The sequence below is a fragment of the Lissotriton vulgaris genome, chromosome 1_1, assembly GCF_964263255.1.
Source record: "Lissotriton vulgaris chromosome 1_1, aLisVul1.2, whole genome shotgun sequence".
Lineage (NCBI taxonomy): Eukaryota > Metazoa > Chordata > Amphibia > Caudata > Salamandridae > Lissotriton > Lissotriton vulgaris.
This window is the reverse complement of record NC_141685.1, coordinates 434,118,049-434,141,452: the sequence shown is the minus strand read 5'-3', so window position 1 is coordinate 434,141,452 and position 23,404 is coordinate 434,118,049. Positions and strand designations below refer to the sequence as shown.

Below are 23,404 nucleotides of genomic sequence, written 5' to 3'. Positions count from 1 at the left end.
CATCACATCTAGTGACTTAAACAACAATGGGTGGTAATACAAATGTATAAAGGCAGCAAGAAGAGGTAAGTAACCTTTAACAGTGGCTAGAGTTAAGCCTTTCCAGCCCAGTGACAAAGCAGATATCAGAACAGCAGATATCTTAGCCTGAAGAGAATTAGCCTGAAATACCTCACACCAGGCCACAAACCTCACCCATTGACCAGAATAACCAGATTTGGTAGATGGCTGCCGATTCACTGGGATAATGTTCACCACTTCTGTGGGGTAATCAAGCTCCCTCAGTTGATTATTCTCAATTTCCACACAAGAAGGTTTTGGTGCAGAAATTTTCCCTGATGCTGAGATAGAAGGTCCTACTGAAGAGGTATATGGAAGGGAGAACAAATGCTCTAGCTCAGCAGATCGGAGCTCCACACTTTCAAGGCCCAATAAAGGCCTTTCTCAAGATGAGCTCGGTCCAGTCGTCCTGACCTTCTGCAGAAGTCATGGTTAGAAGTGACAGTGGTAAAAAGGAATATGGGAGACTGCAGGCCCACTACAGGCGGAATGCTTCTCTAGAAGCAGATCTTGCGTTCTCCTTGTTCAAGGGATGGTTACAAGAAAGCCAAATAATGTAGAATATAAGGGGCTGCCTGCAGGATACTGATCATACTTTCACCTATGTTAGCAATGTTTTTTTCAGACACTACTTAATAGCCTTCACTGACAGTGTACTTCGCAAACAAAAAATTATAAGCTGATCAACATACTCATCAGATTCCTATCCCTAATGATGTTGGACGAATTTAATGTTAATATTACGAAGAGTATTTTTTTTAATTCTAACACTTCTCAAAAGTTTAAATCATTGGCTTGGTTACAAAGATTACAAATGAGTACTTACAATTTGAATTTATATCAGGTTGGAGATCTTCTAAAAGTTCCCTTTTCTGCTGTAATGCATCATGCACTTCATTTAATTTTTCCCTGTTAAAAAAGACATTATGATGATATAAGGTGCACTCACATCACACCACAATTGAAGGAGCTCTAGAGGTTCCCCATTCACAAAATATAACAATTCAAACTTGTCACCCACACTTTCAAGGCACTGCATAACATTGGCCTAGGATATCTAAACAATTGTATCTGCTTTCACAAATCTTCAAGACACCTGTGCTCGTCCGGACTCCTATTTGCACAATTCCCACGCATACAGAAAACTAGGTATGGTGGTTGAGCATTCTCCTATATGGCTCCTAAAGAAACGGTAACCTCTACTCATAAAAGCCTCCTCCTTGATTCCGTGAATTCTGCAAGAAGCTGAAGAACTTGCTTTTCGAGTAGTCCCACTAGGTTTGCCTAAATTCACACCTCCTCAGCACCAGAACACCCTCCCTCCCGGGTAAAAGTGCGCTCTACAGAGCTGCATAACATAAGCATAGCAAACATCCTAAGCTAAAACAAAGAACATGTGTAACACCAAATGAAAATGCAGGAAAAGGTATACTGGTGTAATCATTGCGAAATGCCCCTAATGCCCTAGTAGTGGGCCTCACAAATAGCACCATTGCCTCTTTTGAGTCCAAATTTCATTCAGTAGCTTGCACCACATGGTACTAAAATGTGAGACCATCTTTTCTCAGTTTGTTACCTTAGAAAGGTTTAAGTGCCGAAGTTCAAACAAATACCACAAGTAAGGCTATCCCCCGGCGAGTAAACATCTATGACAAAATCAGGCCTTCTCTTTCATACATCTTTAGTTTTGGAAGCCAATTATTTTTACCATTTGACTTGCTTCACCATTAACATATTTCTGATGTCTGCTAAGAGTAACAGAATAAAGATATATATAAGGCATGTAAGGGTGGCTGCCATTCAATTCACTTTCACAGGATGTGTGTGTGTTTGTGTGGAGTGTGCATATGTGGTGACAGAGTCAGATTGGCCTATTGGGCAATCAGGCAGTGCTCGATAAGCTGGTCTCACAGATTAGTGTGTAGGCCGTTTTTTTAGCAGTTTGTGGGCCTGTTCCATGGCCTGGTGGGCCGGTTTTAACTGTTAATTTCAGTGATATAACCACAAACATTGGCAGCAACCAACACAAATGTATTCAGTCTCCCACAGCTTGCAAAATACTCATAGAGCTTGCCTGTACAAGTTCAAACTGGCCTGATTTACAAATGTGAGTGACTTTTTTAGTGATCTGGTTTGCTAACGGGGGCCTCTTTTATTTTGGTGCCCGGGCCTAATTTTGTGCCAATTCAACCTTGTGTGGGGGGAGGAGAGTAAAGTAAGGGCAGGCAGGTTTGAGTGACCAACTGACTTAACTAAGACTGAACTTTCTCCTCTCATTGGCTAATCCTTCACACAGTCAATCAGAGGAGACAATACGGAAAACTATGCCCTAATTACTGACAGTTTTTTGTGCTCTAATTTAGGCTCTCCCTGCATCTTAGCCTGTCTGTCCTAGACCTTTACCTTGTGCCCCTGGCCCACTCATGATCATGCTCTTCCCACTCAGAGCTCAGTAGGCGGAACATGCAGCTAGCCTTGGGGATGACGAGAACAATATACCTGCTTGCCCCAAGGATCATAGGTCCCTAATTCTGTCACCAGCCACAAACTGTACCAGGGGAAGAACCAGTGCAAAGTGGCAAAGAGTCTGCTTCACCTTACAGGGTTTTTTTGGAACAGGGGAACTGGGTCACAGAATTGAACATGTGTGCATGAGTGAACATATGTGAGTAAGCATGTGTGTGGGTGCATGCGTGTTGTATGGTTGCAGAGGCAGAGTTGGTGACAAAACTCCAGCGGATGTTATGAACCTTGGTCGTCTTTTGGTGGTATACTTGACAATATCTTGGCTGTCCTGGCATTATGTGGGCATTCATGTCAAAATTCTGACTTCCTACTGCCTTAATATGACACGTCCATGACATGCTGTGGACATTCATAGTGTCTATGTGGGGACCAATTTTGTAATTTACGGTTAAATGTTTAATTTCGCCAGAAACAAAAATATATGAGACAAATTTAGTGCATTTCTGAAACATATACATTTAGGAGCTGAGTTCATGCATCGTTCAGGAGGCTTAATGTTGTTTCTTGTTCCTTCGTGTAAGATGGTACTTACTGCAAATGCTGATATTTTATGACTTGTTTGGAGATAGTTAATCATCCACACTGATAAAGCTGCCATTATTCCTAATGTTGTCTGAGGACTGAGCTTCTAAATTTGGAGTAAAAAACTAGTTACTTACCTGTACACTATGGTTCTCCAGTATTATCTTTCATAGATTCACGTGCTTGTATCTTCCCCGTCGTCATGGTGGGAGTCTCACGGTAACAGAATGATCATAGCAGTACTAGAAAAACTGCAAAAAAAACCCATAGGGTATCACATTATTAAAAACTAAACCTCATCATTATTTGGTCCAAAACTCGGCCAATCAGCTGCCAGCCCTGACATCACAATCCCCAGCAGAGCCATCATCCCTCAGATTTCCAGCCCCAAGTGAGAGACAAGGATATATCCAGAGATAAAATGGTCTACCTGAGAAACAGGGAGGTGGGCGGGCCGCATGTGAATCTATGAAAGATAATACTGGTGAACCATAGTGTACAGGTAAGTAACTAGTTTTCTCTCCAGTATTGAATCTTTCATAGATTCACATGCTTGTATCAGAATAGAGAGCAGTACTCATACCATATTGCGTTTCCAGAATAGAACCCTATAATCTCTACGGGCTCTGCTCCAATCTCCAGGATATTATAAACCCTAGACGTAATCCATATGAACAAATCTGCAATAACAGAATGCTTATGCAAAGACAACATCCAAATAGAGTTGGATATTAAATGCATATATCTACACATAAATATATTTGCATATACGTATAAAAAAACACATATAGTTTGAGAAATACCTTATTAAAATAAATGGTGTAGAGCTGCTTGTCCCACTGCGACATCCTCCTTCCAAGCAGTGTCCAGACAATAGTATCTAGTGAAGATGTGCACATTTTTCCATGTCACTGCTCTGCAGATGTCTGGTAGCGACACTCCCGCAAACAGAGCCGTTTAAGTTCCCATCTTTCTCGTGGAATGCACTCTGGATTGTAGAGGTTTTCCAGCTTTGTCATGACATAAGGAAATGGAAAAAGTTATCCATCGCGAAACACTAGATCTGAGCAGCGCTAAACCTTTTCTAGGCCCAGAAGAGGCTATAAATAGTTGGTTTGTTTTCCTGAAAGACTTCGTTTTATCAATGTAGATTTTTAAACATCGTTTAATGTCTAGAGAGTGTAGGGCTCTTTCCGTAGTCGAAGAAGGATCTCTAAAGAATGTAGGTAACACTACAGGCTCACTGAGATGAAAAATGGACGGAATCTTAGGAATGATCTTTGGATTTGTCCTAAGGATAACTTTATCTTTAACTGTAAAAAAGGTTCTGCAATTGAGAAAGCTTGAATTTCACTGACCCTCATTGCTGACGTGAGGGCTAACAGCAAGACTGTCTTGCATGAAATAAACTGTAAGTCCGCTTTATGAACTGGTTCAAACGGCGGTTTCATGAGCTGCGTAATAATCGTATTATTTGCCTAGGGACTATCGGGTGCTGAACTGGGGGAAACACTCTTAAGAGCCCTTTGAGAAATTCTTTTATCACTCCTTGTGACCAAAGTAATGGATGTTGGAACCCTCCTATATCTTGAAACAGCTGCCATATACACCTTCATAGACGCATGAGAAAGACCAGCTTTGGCCAAATGTTAAAAGGTACGGGAGAAGCATTAAAGGGATACAGAGCTTGAGATGCGCACCACTGACAAAATCTTTTCGATTTTGCTGTATATGTTTTATTCGTTGAGATTGCCTGAGATTGTGAGAGTATATCCCGGCATTCCTGAGAAATATTTAAGGATTGGAATTCATGTTTGTGAGGTACCAGGCTGACAAGTTCAGCAATTTCAAATTTGGATCAAGAATTTGGCCGTCGTTCATAGTGATCAGGTCCTGCAATAGCAGAAACTGTATTCTGGGTGCCACTGACAACTGGAGAAGTTCTGAGAACTAGGCTTGTCTTGGCCATGTAAGGGCTATGAGAATTAAGTGGCACGGTTCTGATCTCATCTTCTTTAACACTCTTGATATCTTGATATCAGAGGGAATGGAGGGAATACGTACGCAAACATACCTGTCCAGCTAGCGGTAGTGCATTGCCCCACGATCCCGCCTGGGGAAACCTGCTTGCGAAGTGCTTGCATTTCGAGTTGTGGTGGTTTGCGAACTGATCCAACGATGGGGTGCCCCACAGATGAAACACTCGCAAAATTTGACTTTGAGCTAATTCCCACTCATGGGAAACACTAGCTGATCTGCTCAGGATATCTGCCCTTGTGTTGTGCACTCCTGGAACGTGCTGGACTTGCAGTGAGATGTGTGAAGCAGTAGCCACTTCCAAATTTCCTGAGCTTGTTTTGACAGGAGGTTTGACTTTGTAACCCCTTGTTTTAATAGGTAAAACATCGTCGTTGTACTGTTCGTCTTGACTAGTACTGTCATACTATGGATTCTGGGAAGGAACGCCTGTAATCCCAAGAATACTGCTTTTAGTTACAACAGGTTGATGTGAAGTTGAGCTTCGCGGCTGGACCAATGTCCTTGTATTTCGAGGTCTTGGAGATGTGCCCCCCAACCTTGGAGTGATGCATCTGTCATCATAACATAACTGTGATGTTGAGGTTTGAAGAGCAGACCTTTTGTTAAATTCTACCTGATCCTCCACCATGACAGGTTCTCTTGGATCTCAGATCTTCGAAGGACCCTTGGGATTGTGTCCATTGTTTGTCTAGAAACTCTTGGATAGGTCTCATGTGCAGTCTGCAATTGGGAAGTAAGGGGATACAGGACGACATCATCCCCAATAAGGACTTGTAGATTCTCACAGAAGTGCACTTTTTTGTTTGCAGATGTGACGCCAGGCTTATGATTTTTTGAGTACGTTCCTCTGTAGGATAAGCTTTTGCTTCCCTTGTGCGAAGCATGGCTCCTAGAAATTGAAGGGATTGAGACGGAATGAGAGATGACTTTTCTAAGTTGATCCTTAGACCCAGACAACGGAAGAGATCCATGCAGCATTGCAGTGAGTGCTGGGTATCCTGGAATGATGCACCTTTTATGAGTCAATCGTCCAGATGTGGGTAAATTTGGTGACCTTGAAGTCTCAGGTGTGCTGCTACTGGCGCCATGCACTTTGTAAAGACCATTGGTGCCGATTTCAGACCAAAGGTTAAGACTTTGAATTGGTAGTGGCGCCCCGCAACCATGAAACGCAGAAATTTCCTGTGTTTTATGTGAATCGGAATGTGGAAATAGGCATCTAAGAGGTTCAGGGATGCAATGTAGTCTCCTTTGCGTAAAAGCATGAGTATTTCTTGAAGAGATAGCATACGATAAGTTATCTTTTTGATGAATTTGTTCAAACCTCTCAGGTCTATTACCTGCCTCCATTTGACGTCTGTTTTTTCTTTATCAGAAAGAAATGAGAATAAAATCCTTTCCTTCGCTGAGGAAACAGAACCTCCTCTATTACCCCTTTTACTATAAGAGATAATATTTCTGCCTTGAGGGCTGACAGATGTTGTTGCTTCCTGTGAACAGGAGGTTGATTCGGGGGCTCCTGTATAAATTCCAGGGTATGGCCTTGATGTATTACGTCCAACACCCATCCGTCTGTTGTTATCGACAGCCATTTCTGATAAAAGAGAGAAAGGTAATGATCGTTGTCGAGGTCTTAGCAAGTGGCGGGCACTTTGACAAAGTCACTGTCTCCTATTGGTTTGCTGCGATTTACCCCTCGCAGTATTCTTCCCTTTGGACTGTTGATGATACGGGGTGTTTGAGGACAGAAATTGTTGGTTGCTCGAAAACTGACGCCGGCTGACTATAATGTTGGTTGGTATCTGCTGGACTGATATAAAGATCTTTGATTGTATTGTCCTCTAGCCCCTCTTTTCCGAAAGGATTGGAATCTACCTTGCTGTCCAGAGCCCAAAGCTCGCGCTGTGTCTGTGTCAGCTTTGATTCCTTGGAGAGCATCGTCTATATGCTTTCTAAAGAGATTTTCTCCATCAAAAGGCATATCTATTATCTTCGCCTGGACTGAATGAAGTGGCCTTAAGCCAACCTTGTCTTGGGAGTGCCACTGCACCCGCCATTTGCCTAAATGCACCGTTGAAATATCCATCACAATATCTATGGATTCAGAGGCAGCCCTAGCCCCATCCTGTAATATGGCGGCAGCTTCTTCCTTTTTATCATCTGGTAGATGGGCCAACAACGGTGCTATGTCTGACCACATCTGTCTATTGTACCGACTGATCAGAGCTAGAGCATTTGCAGCTCTAATGGAAGCTGCTTCCATCACAGCAAACCTCTTCCCCACACCATCCATCTGTCTTCCTTCCTTATCAGGAGAAGCTACAGAATTTGAGACTGGATTTTTGGACTGTCTCAGTGCAGCTTGCATTACCACTGATTCCGGACGCGGATGTCCAATTAAGCATGCCGGAGAAGATGCTGGGGCCCAATACTGTTTCTCTATTCTGTGCACCGAGGCCGCAACCGAGGCTGGGTTCTTCATTATTTTCAAGCCCTCGTCCCAAATATGATCGATGATGGATTTCCTTGATTCCTCTTTAAAATCGTAAAGAAAACACTCAGTTTCCTGCACTGGTAGTGGAAGCTCAAATCTCTTTGAGGCTTTTTCCATAATGTCATGGAATCCTCCAATGTCCTGCGGAGCAGTGGCGGCTGGTGACATTTGAAAGTGGCCAGCGTAAAATGACTGTCATATTGCACTGTGGCGAGCAAACGTAGCGAGCGAGCCTGAGCAACCTACAGAAATTTTTGAAAAAGGAGCGGACAAACGGTGCATTTTCAAGTAAATTTGAAGAAGCAGGAAGTTTAATAAAGCAATATGATTGAATTATTTATCATTTAAGAAATTGCCAATTTTATGAGCTATATAGGATAATCTCTGCTTATGCCCATATTAACTTTTGAATACACTGAAACACGTGCAATGGTTTTAACTATACAATAAACACATCTTTGACTGTGCAGTGCTGTACATCAATATGATGATACTATTTCCTTAAATTAATTTTCTGTTTTCATGCAAGAAACGCCATTTAAAAAAAAAGTGCAGAAAATATGAATATATTTCAAGTAGTACTCTGTGTAAAACATGCCTGCATGTAACAGCAAAGGCTTCCCATGTTATAGTTTTCCAAAAATAGGAGATTAAAAGTAAAGGTGGAGTGGTGACAGAGAGGGACAAAATTAGAAGTAAGGTGTAGAAAGACAGGTTAGGTAAAGCGCAGAGCAAGAGGGATTAAAAACGGAAAGATTTGTAGAGGGAAAAGATTAAGTAGATAGGTGAAGTAGAGTATGAGTGGAAAGTAGAGAGAGAGTGAGGTACAACAATGGAGAAAGGGGTAGAGAGCAAGGTAGAGACGAAGGACTGAAACAAAGGTGGTACAGAGAAAATGGAGTGAAAAGAGAATGACAGACTGCATAAATGGTTGCTTTAGAGAAAGAGGTAGCAACGGAGAAGGAAGGTAATGAGAGGCGAGTTAGGAGGAACCAACAAGGAGAAAGAAGGGAGGTGGAGAGGTGAGGCTGTGAATAAATGTTAGGCACATTGAGAGGTTAGCTTGTGAGTGAGGTGGGGTACAAAGATAAGAGTGAGTGAGGTGAGGAAGACAGAGAAATGAGATGGAGGTGGTGAGTAAAAGTGTGGGGAAAGAAGGGCGGAGAGAGGTGAGTTAAAGTGAGGTGAAAATAGGAGAGTTAAAGGGAAAGATGAGGTAGAGAGAGAGGTGAGGAAGTGAGATGGGAACAGTGTGGTGAGGTGCAAAGAGAATACTGACTTGATGAGGTAATGATAGTGAGTGACAGAGAGGACAGGTACATAGAGGTGTACCTGCGAGAGGTGAGATGTGAATCAGGCAGAGGTGAGATGGGAGTGGGAACATCAAGATCTAGAGGGCATGGGTTAGAAGACATGAGGCAAAGTAAGGATAGAGGAGTGAGACTGAGATCGGTAAGGCATAGAAGGGGGGCTAGAGGGTGGTACAAAGAGGTGACATAGTCAGAGGTAGATAGATAAGAGCTGCTATTTATTCATTTTTAGAGAGATAAGACACTACAATATTGTTAGGTAGAAAGAAGTGAGGTAGAAAGAAGAAAGTGAGGTAGAAAGATGAGAGAGAGACAAAGCAGAGGGAGATGATGTGAAGATGTGAAGAGTAAGTTGTTGGAGGTAGACAGAGGTAAAAATTGGCGAAGGTCGGTACAGAAAGATGGCTGAGAAAGAGGTGAGATACACATGTTGAGAGTTTTGGGGAAAAGGATAGAGACGCAGGCAAAGGAAAGAGGGTGGTGAGGTAAAGGAAGGATAGGTAGAGAGAGCGAGAGAGAGTCAGGGGTAGAAGGACGTAGAAAGAGGTTGCCTTACAAGCTCAAACACCTTTGAGAATTAGGTCCATCACTATGTAATACAAGCTTTAATATCAACAGATAGCCCTGGGAATAGGATGGGCTATTTCTGACATAAAATGCGAAATACGCATCTCTGTGACATTCCTGCAGAACTAATACTGAACCCCATTGACAGGTACAGCTTAAAAGCTAAGCCCTTCATTTTGAGCTGAACGCTATGGGATGCAATAATTGTCACACACAATTAACACAGACACCGCGGTGTTAGGTATTTACCACTAACAATTTTTATTGCCTCCCACGTTTAGTTTTTTTTTTAAAACGTGTAGATTTTAGTGCACTATTTACTGGCCATTTCCCTCTCTAATAAATATAATCAGGTCTGAAGTACCAGTATTTACTACAAAACTAATAATGACTGCCTTAATATCCCAACTTAAGCATGAAATCCTGAGAAAAGCAGCCATAAGTCACAGGCATGAAACCATTGTGTCACAGACACTACGCACTCAGCTGCGTCACAGGAGCAATGTGACCCATTAAGTAAGTCGGAATAGCAGTACTATAGTTTTTTTCCTTGTCAACTTTGTGGAGTTAGCAAAGATATTAAATAGACACTGAAGTCTACAGGCTGATTGTTCTCGTGGCTGCATTACTCATGACTCCGGTCGCCTAACCTCCATCCATTTGCCAGTTCACTGACTTAATGGTTCCTTTTGCAAGCATGGATAACTTGAGAGTACTGATAATAAGAACAGTTTTTTTATATAGCGCTTTAAACGTGTAGCACTCAATCAAACTCTACAACAAGTGGTTACCCAGCTCAATGATAGTCTAATCTTGCAAGGAATTAGGCACATTGTTCCTCTATGTATTTGAAACTCTGCCCTAGATTACCTACAGGACCATCATGGCATTCGCATATTTCAATTGTATGGCCAACGCAAAGAAAATGATGTCACCATTGCTGTTCCTAACACTGAAATGACGCCATCCGCATCATGCCAGTTAATACATTGCTTCACTTCCAACTCGAAGGAAAAAAAGCAAAGAAGACATTTTCCGAAAGTGAGGGCTTCAGAGTACCCAGTACCAGCTGGCATGGCAGAGGTGCGAGTGGGAAGGCTACTTCAGGGAGCAGAAGTATGAGAGAGTGGGGAAATAGTGAAGAGATTGGGGAGAGACCGGATGGACAGTGAGAGTGAGGAATTCAGGAGGGAAAAGGCTGGGTGGTTGGTATTAAGAACGGATAGACTGGGAGTGAAAAGGAAGAGACAGAGGGAGAGGGGAGTCAAAGGGAGAGGAGGCCCGATAGGTGAGAGCCGATAGGGACAGTAGAGGAGCAGATGAGGAGAGAAGACAGACTGGGTGAAAGGAGACATACTGGGGAGGGGCGAGGCAACCTAAATGGGAGAGCAACGAGGCAGGACGGAGGGAGACAATCAGAGAGAGGGGGCATCCTGGGGAAGAGCAGATAAATCAAATGTGGACTAGTGAGTCGAGCGATAACAGTAGAGTAACTTGGAGAGAACAGAGGGATTTGAGGGAGAGTGGACTTGCTGAAGTGGGAGAGGGTAGCTGAGCACCCGACTTTCTACAAATCGATATCAGGCAAGGACTAGTCAGCGCTGCTCCCGACCCTCATGGCATTACATGCACCAGACGGGCAAAAATAACATATCAATCAAGGAGCTTGGAGGTAAGTCTCCACAGTTACAGCATGTATAAACTTAACAATGTTTGGTGTGTGCAAGCTCTCACTGCGGAGACTCCTCCATGCTCCGTGTTAAGCTAACATAATATACCATGTACTGTAGTTGTTACAAAACAAAGCACTTACTCGTGAGGTAGTCCATCTAACGGACGACGAGGTGTCACGTGCACTGCAGCACTCCCTGTCCTCCGGATTGAAAGCTGCTGGGCTCCACCCCTCAGGCCTCATCAACTAATACAAGATACAGGAGCAATGAAGGAGGCGAGGCAGGCTTTCCATTATAGCCACCCACTTCTGCTGCGTCACCCCTGAGTCTGCCCCCCCCCCTTTTCCATTAAAGGAATGCAACTCTTAAGCTCCCATCCTAGGCCAGGGCAGTATACGCCCAAAAGTAAGCCTAAGCATCACCGCTGAAACTGGGCACGCCTTCACAGTGACGTCACTGGCCTGGTTTGTGCCTTAAGGGCGAGAATCATCACGCTCACTGCTCACACATGCGCAGGCAGGTACTTCTACCAAAAAAAACCTTCTCAGTCTTTCATAAAAGAGCATGTTGTCCTGCCATCACGGGGGAGAGGGAGAAAAACCTACGAGCAGCTCTAGTCAAGCCCAACTATTAACTTTTTGACTAAAGATGCTCGTAGGTTCTCCCCACCCCCTTGATGGCAGGGCAACGCTCCTTTCGCCCTTGAACACCAGCGGCCCCTGCTGCGGAGGAGAGTTTGCTGGTGACGGCAATGTAGACGGAGTTGTAGTTAAAATATAATAATCCCATTCTATTCCTACTGGATTCTCCTGAATAAGTTCTCCTTCTTCTGGCTGTTCTCCGTCACTCTCTACGAAATCATCCCTAATTGTGATAATTGGGGAGATCGAACCTTTTGCACTGAAGGTGGAGGTTGAGGTACTGGAGTTTGGGTAGAACCGACTGAAGTATTCGAGGCAGGAGTATTAACTTCAGGAAAACGACGGTAATAGTCGTTGATCATGTAACGTAAGTCAGTCACTAGAGAAATCGGCATTGAGACAGACTCCTCCCTCACATCAGGCTGCATTTTCTCTTCCTTTCATAGTCGTATGATTGCTGGAAAGACTCATATCTCAAGACTCATGTCGGACACTGGACGATCTTGAAATGAGAATACCTCTTGAACCTCCTGACACTCTTCTTCATCCATGTCTTGACTCTTTATTTGTAGCTTTGAAGGACTGAAAGCTACTCCCGTCAACTCGTCATCCTCTGACTGTATCTCTAGCAGATTTGATGGAGGAAGCAGAGAAATGTTTGTCCAGGTTGTAAATTCTGCAGATTTCTTCACCGTCGATGAGGACATCTTCGACAGAGTTCCAGTCATCAACGCTCCCGTGGACGAAGATATGCGAATTATCGTCGACGAGGTAATTGCCGCCGATGGTGCCGTAGACGAAGTCATCGTCGACGAGGTCGTCGTCAACGGAGTCGTCCGCGAGGTCGACGATGTTCTTCCCGTCAACGAACCTTTCTTCAATGACGTTGTTTTAGTCACCGATGTCGACACAAATGTCGTCGTCCAGATTGTAGTCATTGACGTTTTCACAGAAATAAGCGCCGGCGACGCCCCCAATCTTCGTCGATGGGGCTGAAGACACCTCCCTTGACTCTGAAGACTTCTTTAGTGGAGTATGAGGATGAGAAGACGAAGAAACCTCTTTGTCTTTAGTTTACTGCTTTTTGGACTCCACTTTTTCCTCAGGAGCAGAAGACTTCCACTTCTTAGAAGATTGGATATTAGAATTGTTTTCTGTGTCAGATTCTGAAGTGGCCTTCTTTTTCTGAAGCCACAACAGTAAGCGTGCCTCTCTGTCCCTTAAACTTTTAGCTGAAAAGGTTCTGCAGTGCTTGCAGTCTTTAGGCACATGTTTTGGGTGAAGACAATACAAACAGTCCTTGTGGGGTCTTCAGAATACAGTCTAGCTTTCCCACAGGATGTGCAGGACCTGAAAAGCCTCTTTTTAGAGCTTTCAGCCATAGTAGGTATAAGATGAAAAACAGTACCTTAAATCCAGAAGAGAGAACTTTCAGTTGGAAAGGTCAAACGTTCACTCAGGAACAAAACTGAGCAAGGCTCAGGGAGACTCCTTCTCACACGAAGGCAGTTAGAAATCTGAGAGATGATGGCTCTGCTGGGGAGTGTGATGTTAGGGCTGGCAGCTGATTGGCTGAGTTTTGGACCAAATAATGATTTTGGTTACCAAATAATGTGACTCCCTATGGAGTTTTTCTATGCAGTTTTTCTAATACTGCTATGGTCATTCTGTTACCGTGAGTCTCCCACCACGACGACGGGGAAGATACAAGCATGTGAATCTATGAAAGATTCAATACTGGAGAACCTATCTGCTGCCTGATTCTGTAAACTCTACTGTTGTCGTTTGGGCTGCACTTGAGAGCTTTATATAAGGTTTGATTTTTTTTCATCCTTACTCAACAAGAAGTAAAAACATTTTAAATAGATATTTTTTTAGTGTTGTGCCTTTCCATCATACTGTCTGTCAAAGAGTGGTGGTATCCTTTTCATGACCCTTCAATATGATCTGTGAAGAAAGGTCACATAGGAGATATTGCTTCAGATGTTTTTAAAGGCCAGCTCCAACAACACATTGTGTTATGTTATGTTAGACGGACTCATATAATGCACATCCTGCCATTCATATGGCTTTGCAGCAGCAGCAAAAGGAAAGCACAGTAAGCATAAGCCCCTTCTTGATATGGCACAAATACAATTTCAGAAAATATTGTCACAATTTGTGTTTATGATCATGAATGTAAAATGGAAAGTTACAGCAAAGAGAATAAGTCCTCTGTTCTAAAGGATAAGAACGAACAATTAATTTGGAGGAAAACAAAAACAAGTCTGAGGGAGGCAACACATTACAAATGTTCAAGAGAGTAAAGGACACTAATCACCAAAAGGGGAGAGTGACTAATTTAAATCAGAGGTCTGTCATACATTCTACCAAACAAAAGTTACTTACTTGCGGTAACAATCTTTCTGGTGGATTCACTATCTACTTCCTGATTTCTCACCTGTAGAATAATCCCAGGTGTCAGACTTGATACAAAAACTTCAAAGCTCTCACGTCGCCGGTAGGGGACGCTAGCTTTGTACTGACGAATAATGTAGCATCGGATGACATCATCAAAGCCATATAGAACCCACCGTGGGCCAACAATATCAATTTCCATCCATTTTCCAAGTATTTGAGGTTTAAGGACGGACTGACATCAATAGGGTAATGCAGTTTCAAAATATATGCATATTTGGGATGTTATTAACTTTCCATATAACTATCCATCAAACGGGGAAGGTGGTAGGTCCGTACGGAATCTGCAGGTAGACAGAGTATCCACCAGAAATATTGTTACTGCTGGTAAGCACATTTTTTCTTCTGATGGGTACTTCTACTGTCTGCAGAAAAGATTCCATAGTGATACCCACCTAGGTGGAAGGTTGACATATGGTTGTACCAGGAACCCCTGAGAGGCAGATCTGGTAAAATGACCATCTCTCCACATCTTGGAATCCAGACAGTAATGCTTGGCAAATATGTGCAGACACCCACGTGGCTGCCTTGCAGCTCGCTGCATTAAGAACCCCCCCTTGAAATGAAATGAAAAGGGGATTTGTATAGCACGGCTGCTGCCCAAGGGCGTCCAAACGCTGAGTAGAGGGCGTAGTACTCCGAGGGGGGATGGGGTGGCTAGTTTCTGAAGAGGAAGGTTTTTAGTTCTTTGCAGAAAGAAGAGAGGATCTGGTAGGGAGGGGGGAAGGGAATTCCAAAGCTTGGCAGCGTTGAGCTCGAAGAACCTGCCTCCTGCTCTGGATCTTTTGATTCGGGGAACTGCGGCAAGGCAGGCGTTTGATGAACAAAGTTGTTTACCGGGGCAGTAGGGGGTGAGAAGGGAGTGGTTGGTCTGGGGGCCAACTCTATAGAAGGCTTGGTGGGAGATACAGAGGGCCTTGAATTTTATTCTTTCCCTGACAGGGAGCCAGTGGAGAGATTTAATCCCTGCCTTAACTGATTCTCTACGGGGTATCTGGAGTAGGGTCTGGGCTGCACAATTCTGGGTCCGCTGAAGCTTTTCTAGTACGTATTCTGGTGCTCCCAAGTAGAAGGCATTGTTAAAATCAAGCCGAGATTGAATGAGGCCCTGAATGACGATGTGTTTGGCTTCAAGGGGTAGGAGAGGAAGGATTTCTTTTAGCATCCGGATTAACCCGAAGCAGATTGCTGATGTCTTTGTTGCCTGAGTGTTAAGAGTCAGGGATTTATCGAGCCAGACTCCTAAGCTCTTGATGTCCTCCTTCGGGGATGGGGGTAGGCCCAAGCTGGAGGGCCATAGCTAGGTATTGGTGGTGGGGGAAGGGGGACCGAGGAGCAAGATCTCGGTTTTATCCCCATTCCGCTTTAGAGAAGATGCCGTCATCCAGCTTTTTATCTCTTCCATGCAGGAGGCCATGTTGACTTGCGGGAGCCCGCTGTTCTTCTGTGCCAGGGAGACCACGAGCTGGGTATCGTCCGCATATGATATGATCTTGATACCATATTGACGAACGATCCCAGCCAGCGGTCTCATGTACACATTGAACAGCGTGGGGCTTAGGAAAGAGCCCTGAGGCACCCCGCAGCTCAGAGGTTTGCTGGTGGAGCAGGAGTCGCCATTGAAGACCTGGAAGGTCCTTCCGCTCAAGAAAGATCTTAACCAGGCAAGAGCATTTCCAGAGACTCCAAGATTGAGCAGTCGATGCAATAGAGTTTTGTGGCACACCGTGTCAAACGCAGCACTGAGGTCGAGGAGGACCACTGCCACTGATCCCCCTCGATCTAAGATCTTTCTAGATTCTTCCACCACGGCTAGAAGAGCTGTTTCCGTGCCATGTTTTGGGCGGAATCCTGTTTGGGTGACATCCAATAGGAAGTTTTCTTCGAGGTGTTTTGTTAGGTGGAGATTAGCATGTTTCTCCAGTATTTTACTTGCCCAGGGTAACAGAGAGATGGGAAGATAGTTGTTAGAGTCGTTCACGTTGAGATTGGGCTTTTTCAAAAGCGCTTTCACCATCGCCTGTTTCCATATGGGAGGTACGACTCCCTTTTCTAAGGAGCAGTTCAGTAGCTCTAAGAAGGTGGGGAGAATGATTTGGCTGGCCATGGTCATCGTAAGGGGGGGTGCTGGGTCAGAGGGAGAGCCAGATTTTATCTGTTGTGCAAAAGTTTGAAGTGATTCCAGGTCTAATGGTGGGAAGTTGCTCATGGTTACTCGGCGCGGGAGTGTTGTATCTGTTGAGAGCTGAGGCTCATTGATGTTTAGCTCAGGAGCGGAGGTGGTGAAGGAAGAGTATATATTGTTGTTTTTTTGGTGGAAGAAGTCGGCTAGATCATTGCAGTGGCCGATAGGGTTATCGGCTGGAACTGCAGTGGGGGAAATTTTGGGAAGGGTTTTGACGATTTGATAAATTTCTCTGGGCTTGGATCTGGCGGAGAGGATTTTTTCTCTGTAATAAGTGGATTGGGCTATAGTGATCCCAAGTTTGTATGCCTTTATGGCTTCCTTGTATCTGGTTTTGTCAGGGTTAGTGTATTCAAGGCGCCATTCCTTTCCAACCTTCTACACTGACGTTTAAGTTCCCTGAGTTCTTCTGAGGGCAGAAGTTGTGGTTTAGGCCCTGGTAGAATGAGCCATGAATCCATCTGGTGGTTATTTCTTGGGCAGAGCATAGCAAGTCTTACTGGAGAGGAAGATCCACCTTGAAAGAATCCTCATCTGCACTACTCTGCCCGTCTTGGCACCACAATTCGAAAAGCTGGCCATCGAGTCTAGTGTCCTTGGTGCAGTCCAGGTAGTAGTTGACCGCCCACCTAGAATCCAATTGATGCAAACGCTTGTCCTCCTTCGTGGGATGGGGCAGGGATAGAAGGTTAGAAGATTGATGCACTGACTCAGGTGGAATGGATTTACCATCTTAGGCAGGAAAGCAGCCCTGGTTCTTAGAACGAACTTGTCAGGATAAAAAAGATGTAACAGGTGGAGAGGAACTAAGAACCTGCAACTCACTCATCCATCTGGCTGAGGTTATCACTACTAGGAAAACTGTTTTAAAGTCAACATCCCTAAGGGGCAATTGTGCAGGAGCTCAAATGGAGTCCCCATCAGAAAAGCTAACACTAAATTGAGGTCCGACTGGGGAACAAAAAATTATGTTGAAGGTTACAGATTTGTTAATCCCTTAAAAAAAGGAATCTCAATTGAGTATTTGTAGAGGAACAGCTGATTTGGCCGATAGAGAAACACTGATGATGTCGCTAAATGGAAAATTTACTTACCTTCGGTAACACCTTATCTGCTAGAGACCTGATCTAGCCGCAGATTCCTTACCTTTGAACTTCCAGGCGTCAGGCTGGATCCGGAAGATTTTTCTTAGCAGTACCCCTGCACACCGGTAGTTGGCGTTGGTCGACTCTGCGTGACATTGTCGGCGTTGTGTTAGTCGTGACGTCCGCGTTGTCAATATAACTGCCACTCCGGCGCGCTGACGCCTGTACTTTTCACAAATTTCCATGCCAGAAGCACAAAGCCATGAAGTGACTGACCATGGTGTGTTAGAAACGAAACTCTAGGGACCTGAAGGGGCACATCCCTGAGACATAAAATCAATTTCGCAGTGTGGGGCGGATGGCTGGGTAGGTAAGGAATCTGCGGCTAGATCATGTCTCTGCCAGATAAGGCGTTACCGAAGGTAAGTAACCTGTCCCTCTGATAGAGACATCCAGACGCAGATTCCTTACCTTTGAACAGATACCCACGCAACACCATCCCGGGAGGAGGGACAGCGGAACGGCTCAGACCAGAAAATCCTGCAAAACAGAGCGAACAAACAGGCCTTCTCTGCGAACCTGAGAATCCAGGCAGTAGTTTCTGGCAAACGTCTGCAGGGATCCTTATGTGGTGGCCGCCTTTGCACTGGTGGAATGGGCCCTAAGCCCTTCAGGGCGTTCCTTCTTCGATAAGGTGTAACAGATATTTATACAGAGGATAACCCATTGACACATAGTCCTATTCTGGACAGCATGGCCTTTCTTTGCACCCACGTATCCAATAAAGAGTTGGACATCCAACTGGAACTGTTTGGTTCGATCGAGGTAGAACGATGACGCTCTTTTTGGGTCCAGGCGAAGGTATATGCTCCTCTTCCTAGAAAGGATGCAGGGTGCATAGAAGGTGGGCAGGGTAACAGACTGTCCCAGATGGAAAGGTGTTACCACCTTAGACAGAAAAGATGCCCTAGTCTGGAATACTTTCTTGACCGGAAAGATTGTCAGGTAAGGAGGCTGTGAAGACCTTACCTGCAGTTCACTAACCCTTCTTTCAGCAGAGGAGGGCAGCTTCCTGATCAGTGCGTCAACTGGAGAGTCGGCTTCCTTCAGCACTTGCTGTAGCGAGCTGCGTCGGGCAAGTAGGTCGTCGAACTGCTCAGAACCACAGTGCTTTGCCATAGCAAGTGAAGGTATATTTATACCTTGTTTAGGAATGCCATGCTTGACGTAAAGTCGGGCATATGTACGTCATGGTTGAACCCCTGGGGAATTGTTGTTCATTTTAAAGTAACTGAGTTCTTGGAGAAATCAATATTCAAGCAAGGGGAAGTTCCGAACGGCTTAAGCTGGTTTTCCAAGAAATCGTTGTGACGTTTGGTGAACGGATGGAAATAGCCATGCCTGTATTTAAGTAGCATGGGCTATGCCTAAATAAGGGCTTGATTTCATATGCCTATATAAGGGCAATGTGAATTGTACCTATATAAGGGCATGAATCAGGAAAATCCATTCGGAATCTAAAACGCTATACAACAGCCTGCCTTCAACAACCAGTTGTTGAGATAGGGGAAGACTGAAACCCCTGATCTGCGCAGATGAGCTGCGACCACCACCATCACTTTGGTGAACACCGAGGTGCTCTGGTAAGGCCAAAGGGGAGCACACTGAACTGAAAATGCTCCTGCCCTACCGGGAATCGCAGGTAACGCCGGTGGGCCGGCAGGCCGGGGATATGAAAATACGCGTCCCGCAGGTCCAACGCTACCATCCAGCCTTGCGGGTCGAGGGCAGAAAAGACCTGAGCAAGTGTGAGCATCTTGAACTTCTCCTTCCGGAGGAAGCGATTGACGTTCCAAAGGTCTAAGATGGGACGCAGACCTTTGTTCTTCTTTGGCACCAATAAGTAGTGGGAGTAACAAACACGACCTACTTTTGGCGTCGGAACGCGCTCGATGGCCTCCTTGGCCAGGAGGGCCGTAACTTCCTGCTGGAGAAATGCCAAGTGATCCCCCGACATGCGGTGGTGGCATGGCTGGGGGGTTGTCTCGAAGGGGAGGGAGTAACCCCTTTGGACAATTTGCAGAACCCACCTGTCTGATGTGATGGTGCGCCAGTGGTGGAGGTGATGGCGAATCCTGCCACCCACTGGCGTCTGGTGGGCCTGAAACATCGGACTAGGAAGGTTTGGAGCCAGTGGCAGCAGGGGGGTGTTGGACTGACCCGCATGCTGGCCCCCTGACCCACCTCTGCGGGTCCAACATCTGCGCTCAGACTGTTGCAGCGCAGGCCTGTGGCTCTGAAACAAACGTTTTTGCACGCCCCAGCCTTGACCACGAAAGAAGTGAAAAGCGGAAGCGGAAGGAGTGCATGTGGCCGAAAGGCCCAAGGACTTGGCTGTAGCCCGCGAGTCCTTAAAACGCTCCAACACGCAATCCGCGTTATCGCCAAACAGGCGAGTGCCATCAAAGGGCATGTCCATCAATGTGTTCTGGACATCCCCAGAAAAGCCAGTTTTGGAAATCGCCCTGCCCAGCAAGTCAGCAGTGTCAAGACCACAACGGATTGTGAACTTGGCTGCATCTCTCCCCTCAGCAATAGCTTGGGAGAGTACTGTCTGAGCCTCCACCGGACACTGAGGCAGCACGTGCACAACCATATCCCACACAGATTGGGAATAACGGCCCAAGAGACATGCGGTGTTCACAGACCGCAGTTCAGAACTGGCGGAGGAAAAAATCTCTTCCCAAACTGCTCCAGTTTCTTGGATTCCCTATCCGCTGGTGCAAAAGTGAACGCGCTCAGGATGCAGAGGCTTGGACCTGAGCTCTCAGGGGTAGGGTGTTGGGAGAGGAAAACGGGGTCGCCTGGGGCCGGGCGATGGCGTTGAGCCATGTTCTTATCCACAGGAGCCCCTGTGTTGGGCCTGGACCAGGTGCCCAAAAGAACGTCAGAGAGTGCATCATTAAAGGGCAGCAGTGGCTCCGTAGAAGACGCCGGCCAAAACCCCTCTGTCAGGAGGTTAGTCCTGACGGCCACGGTAGCAGCTCGAGGTGGAGAGCCTCGGCTGCCCTACGCAACACCATGGAATAGGAACCACCCTCCTCCGTAGCCACGGTAGAAGGACACAGTGAGTCAAGTTCTGGAGTATAATCCTGGTCACCTGCAACCCCCAGATCCTCATCCCAGTCCCGGTCTAACTCAAATTGTGCTGCGAGAGGGTCCTCAGACCCCTCCCAGACCTCCCCATCCTCCACATGTCGAACAGGTGAAACATAAGGAGGTGGGTGAAGAAAGGGAGAGAAATTCCCCATCGGCGTCGGAATCGGCCGACACCCTTCTGGCGTCGGCTCCACGTCAGGGAGGAAGCCAGAGACGGTGTCGGCCGGGACTGCGGCCGGCGCCAGTGACAACACCGTCGATGTCGGTGGAGGTCGTACAGGGCCAACCGACATGGAAGGGGATCCATTCCTGGATCCATGGGTGTCTCAGCGTCGAGACAGATGTCGTCTACATCGTCGGGGCCAGAGCCGGCAACGTAAAAGCACGAGGACCCTCAATCAGGCCCGTGGGGCCAGACGCATGCTGCCAGGGCCGGACAGTCCCAAGACACGTGCCATGGCTGGTAGGCCATCGGCAACTGCGGAGGCTCCACCGGAGCCGTGGGGGCGACACCACCCACACCGTCAGCCACGATGGGCGAGGGGAAGGAGAAGAGCGACGGAGATTCTTCAACTGTTGTGCTTCGCCTTACCTGACTCCGAGTGCAAAGACTTGGAATCGTGGTGATGGCTTTGCGGCCAGTCCCTTGACCTCCCACAGGACCTGGAATGGCGCGGTGCAAACTCCCGGGCCTCTAGCCACTTCAGGGATCGCTCCTGCAAAGTTTTCAGAGCCATGGCCCGGCAGTGGTGGCACAACTCCGAGTCGTGGTCACGCCCCAGGCAATAGAGGCACTCACGGTGCGGGTCCGTCACCAACATCGTTCGGGGTCAGGCCGCCCAAGACAACCGGGCATCCCCATGCACCTGAAGTGTAAGTACTCAAAAAACAGAGACAAAAGTCCCCAAAAACTTGGTAAAAAATTAGTGGGAGTACCGCTCTCTCCGGATCTGCGATTGATGGCGTGGAAAAAGAAAAAGAAAGAACTGACGTCAGCACGCATGGGCACGTCTAAGTTGCTCCAGCAGCGTCATCTTGGCGACTACGATGCCGACGTTCGCGGAGCAGTACGACAACACCTACTAACGCGCAGGGGTACTGCTGACAAACTTTCAAATCCTGCAGTTTATGTTGTCTAAACGCGCAGATCCTGTATACGTTTTATAGGAACTACACGACATGGTGCCGCCAACGTTGATTGGGTACTTATTTAACAGTAGAATCTGAGTAGTTCAGTCGTACGAGTTACTTACCTTTGGTACCGATGTATCTGGTAGAGAGGATTCTAGCCGCAGATTCCTTCACGTAGAATTATCCCCAGGCGTGAGACTGGATCCGGAAACTTTGTGCCACAGCATCCCTGCGCACCGGGGGCGGGGCGGCATCACGCGACTCCGCCAAGGTGTTGTCCGCGTACATGACGTCAGTGAGGTCACATAAGTCCCACCCTGGCGCGCCTACGTCAGTTTTGTTTGGAGAACTTTTCCGCACCACAACACGGAGCCACCTGACAAAAAACTGTGGGAGCATGAGAACAGTGTGCGAAAGAGTAGAAAAAAGTGAAATGGAGACAAACAACCAGTGCAACACTGCAGTGTCCAAAGGCAGGGGCAGAAGAAAGAACAGAGCAGAGCCCTGAGCAGCCTCCCTGCCAGTACGCAGACAGCCTCCAAGCCACCCCACCATAGAGGGCAACCACCCCCCAAGGAACAAGGGCAAAGCATGGCCAGATGACCCCTATTCAGAGGTTAGCAGAGGGGCCAGGACCCCTAGCAGCATGAGGAAGGGAAGGGATAGGAGGGAAAGAGAGATTAAAGGCAAACCCCCCCACACCTGGAGTAGCCAGAGCAGCGGGGCACAGGAGCACCGTAACCCCATCCTCCAAAGAACCAAGAGGAGGAATGAACCGGAACCAGACGGAGCCACCCGTCAAGAGCAAAAGAAGGCACTCACAGGAGACGCAGCCCCACACCGGGAGGCGAGTACCGAAGACCAACCCAAGGGTCCTCGCAGAACACTGAGAAAGGGGGGCCGTCAAGGAATCTGCGGCTAGAATCCTCTGTACCAGATACATCGTTGCCGAAAGTAAGTAACTCATACATCTGATAGAGACTACTAGCCGCAGATTCCTTCACGTAGAACAGATACCCTAGCAATACCCACGGGGAAGGAGGTTCTGCGAAAGGACCCCACCAACCTGTGCAGAACAGTGTGACTCACAGGGGAACAGATCTGCGGACCAGGAAAGCAACCTGGTCCCTGCCAGGCAAGAGGAATCCCCACAAGCAGAACACCACCGACCCCAAGAGGACGTAGGAGGAAGAAAGAAGACTGATGAGGCCCGTACACTCACAGCAGAGAAACCAAGGGCAAGGCCAGAGAGGCTGAAGCACCCCACTCCCCTACAAGGCAACAGAGCTTCCTTCCAATGCCAAGACAGGAAGAGGAAGAAGGAGAAGCCTGGAGGGCCCAAGGAAACGAGGGAAAAGAAGGCGAGCCCACCCCCGATGGAAGGCAACAGGCCAGCCAGAACAGCGCCGACAGTCATAAGCCGCAAGAAGCAAGAACAGCCCGGGCCCCAGGAAGACCGGGCAGGCAACGCCTGACAATGGAGAACACAGAATCATCCCAGCCCACAGGACAGGAGCAGGAAGGTGAGGAAATGCCCGGACACACCACTACGGG

At 46.6% G+C, this 23,404-nt stretch overlaps 1 protein-coding gene across 1 annotated transcript in view; it reads right to left on the bottom strand.

The window, feature by feature from the left end:
* HOOK1 (hook microtubule tethering protein 1) overlaps window positions 1–23,404 on the bottom strand; it is a 905,468-nt gene that overhangs the window by 91,208 nt on the left and 790,856 nt on the right. The window contains exon 18 of the mRNA XM_086953035.1: window positions 887–969. Coding sequence (XP_086809161.1) covers window positions 887–969 — 83 coding nt within the window. The remainder of the gene's footprint in view (window positions 1–886; window positions 970–23,404) is intronic.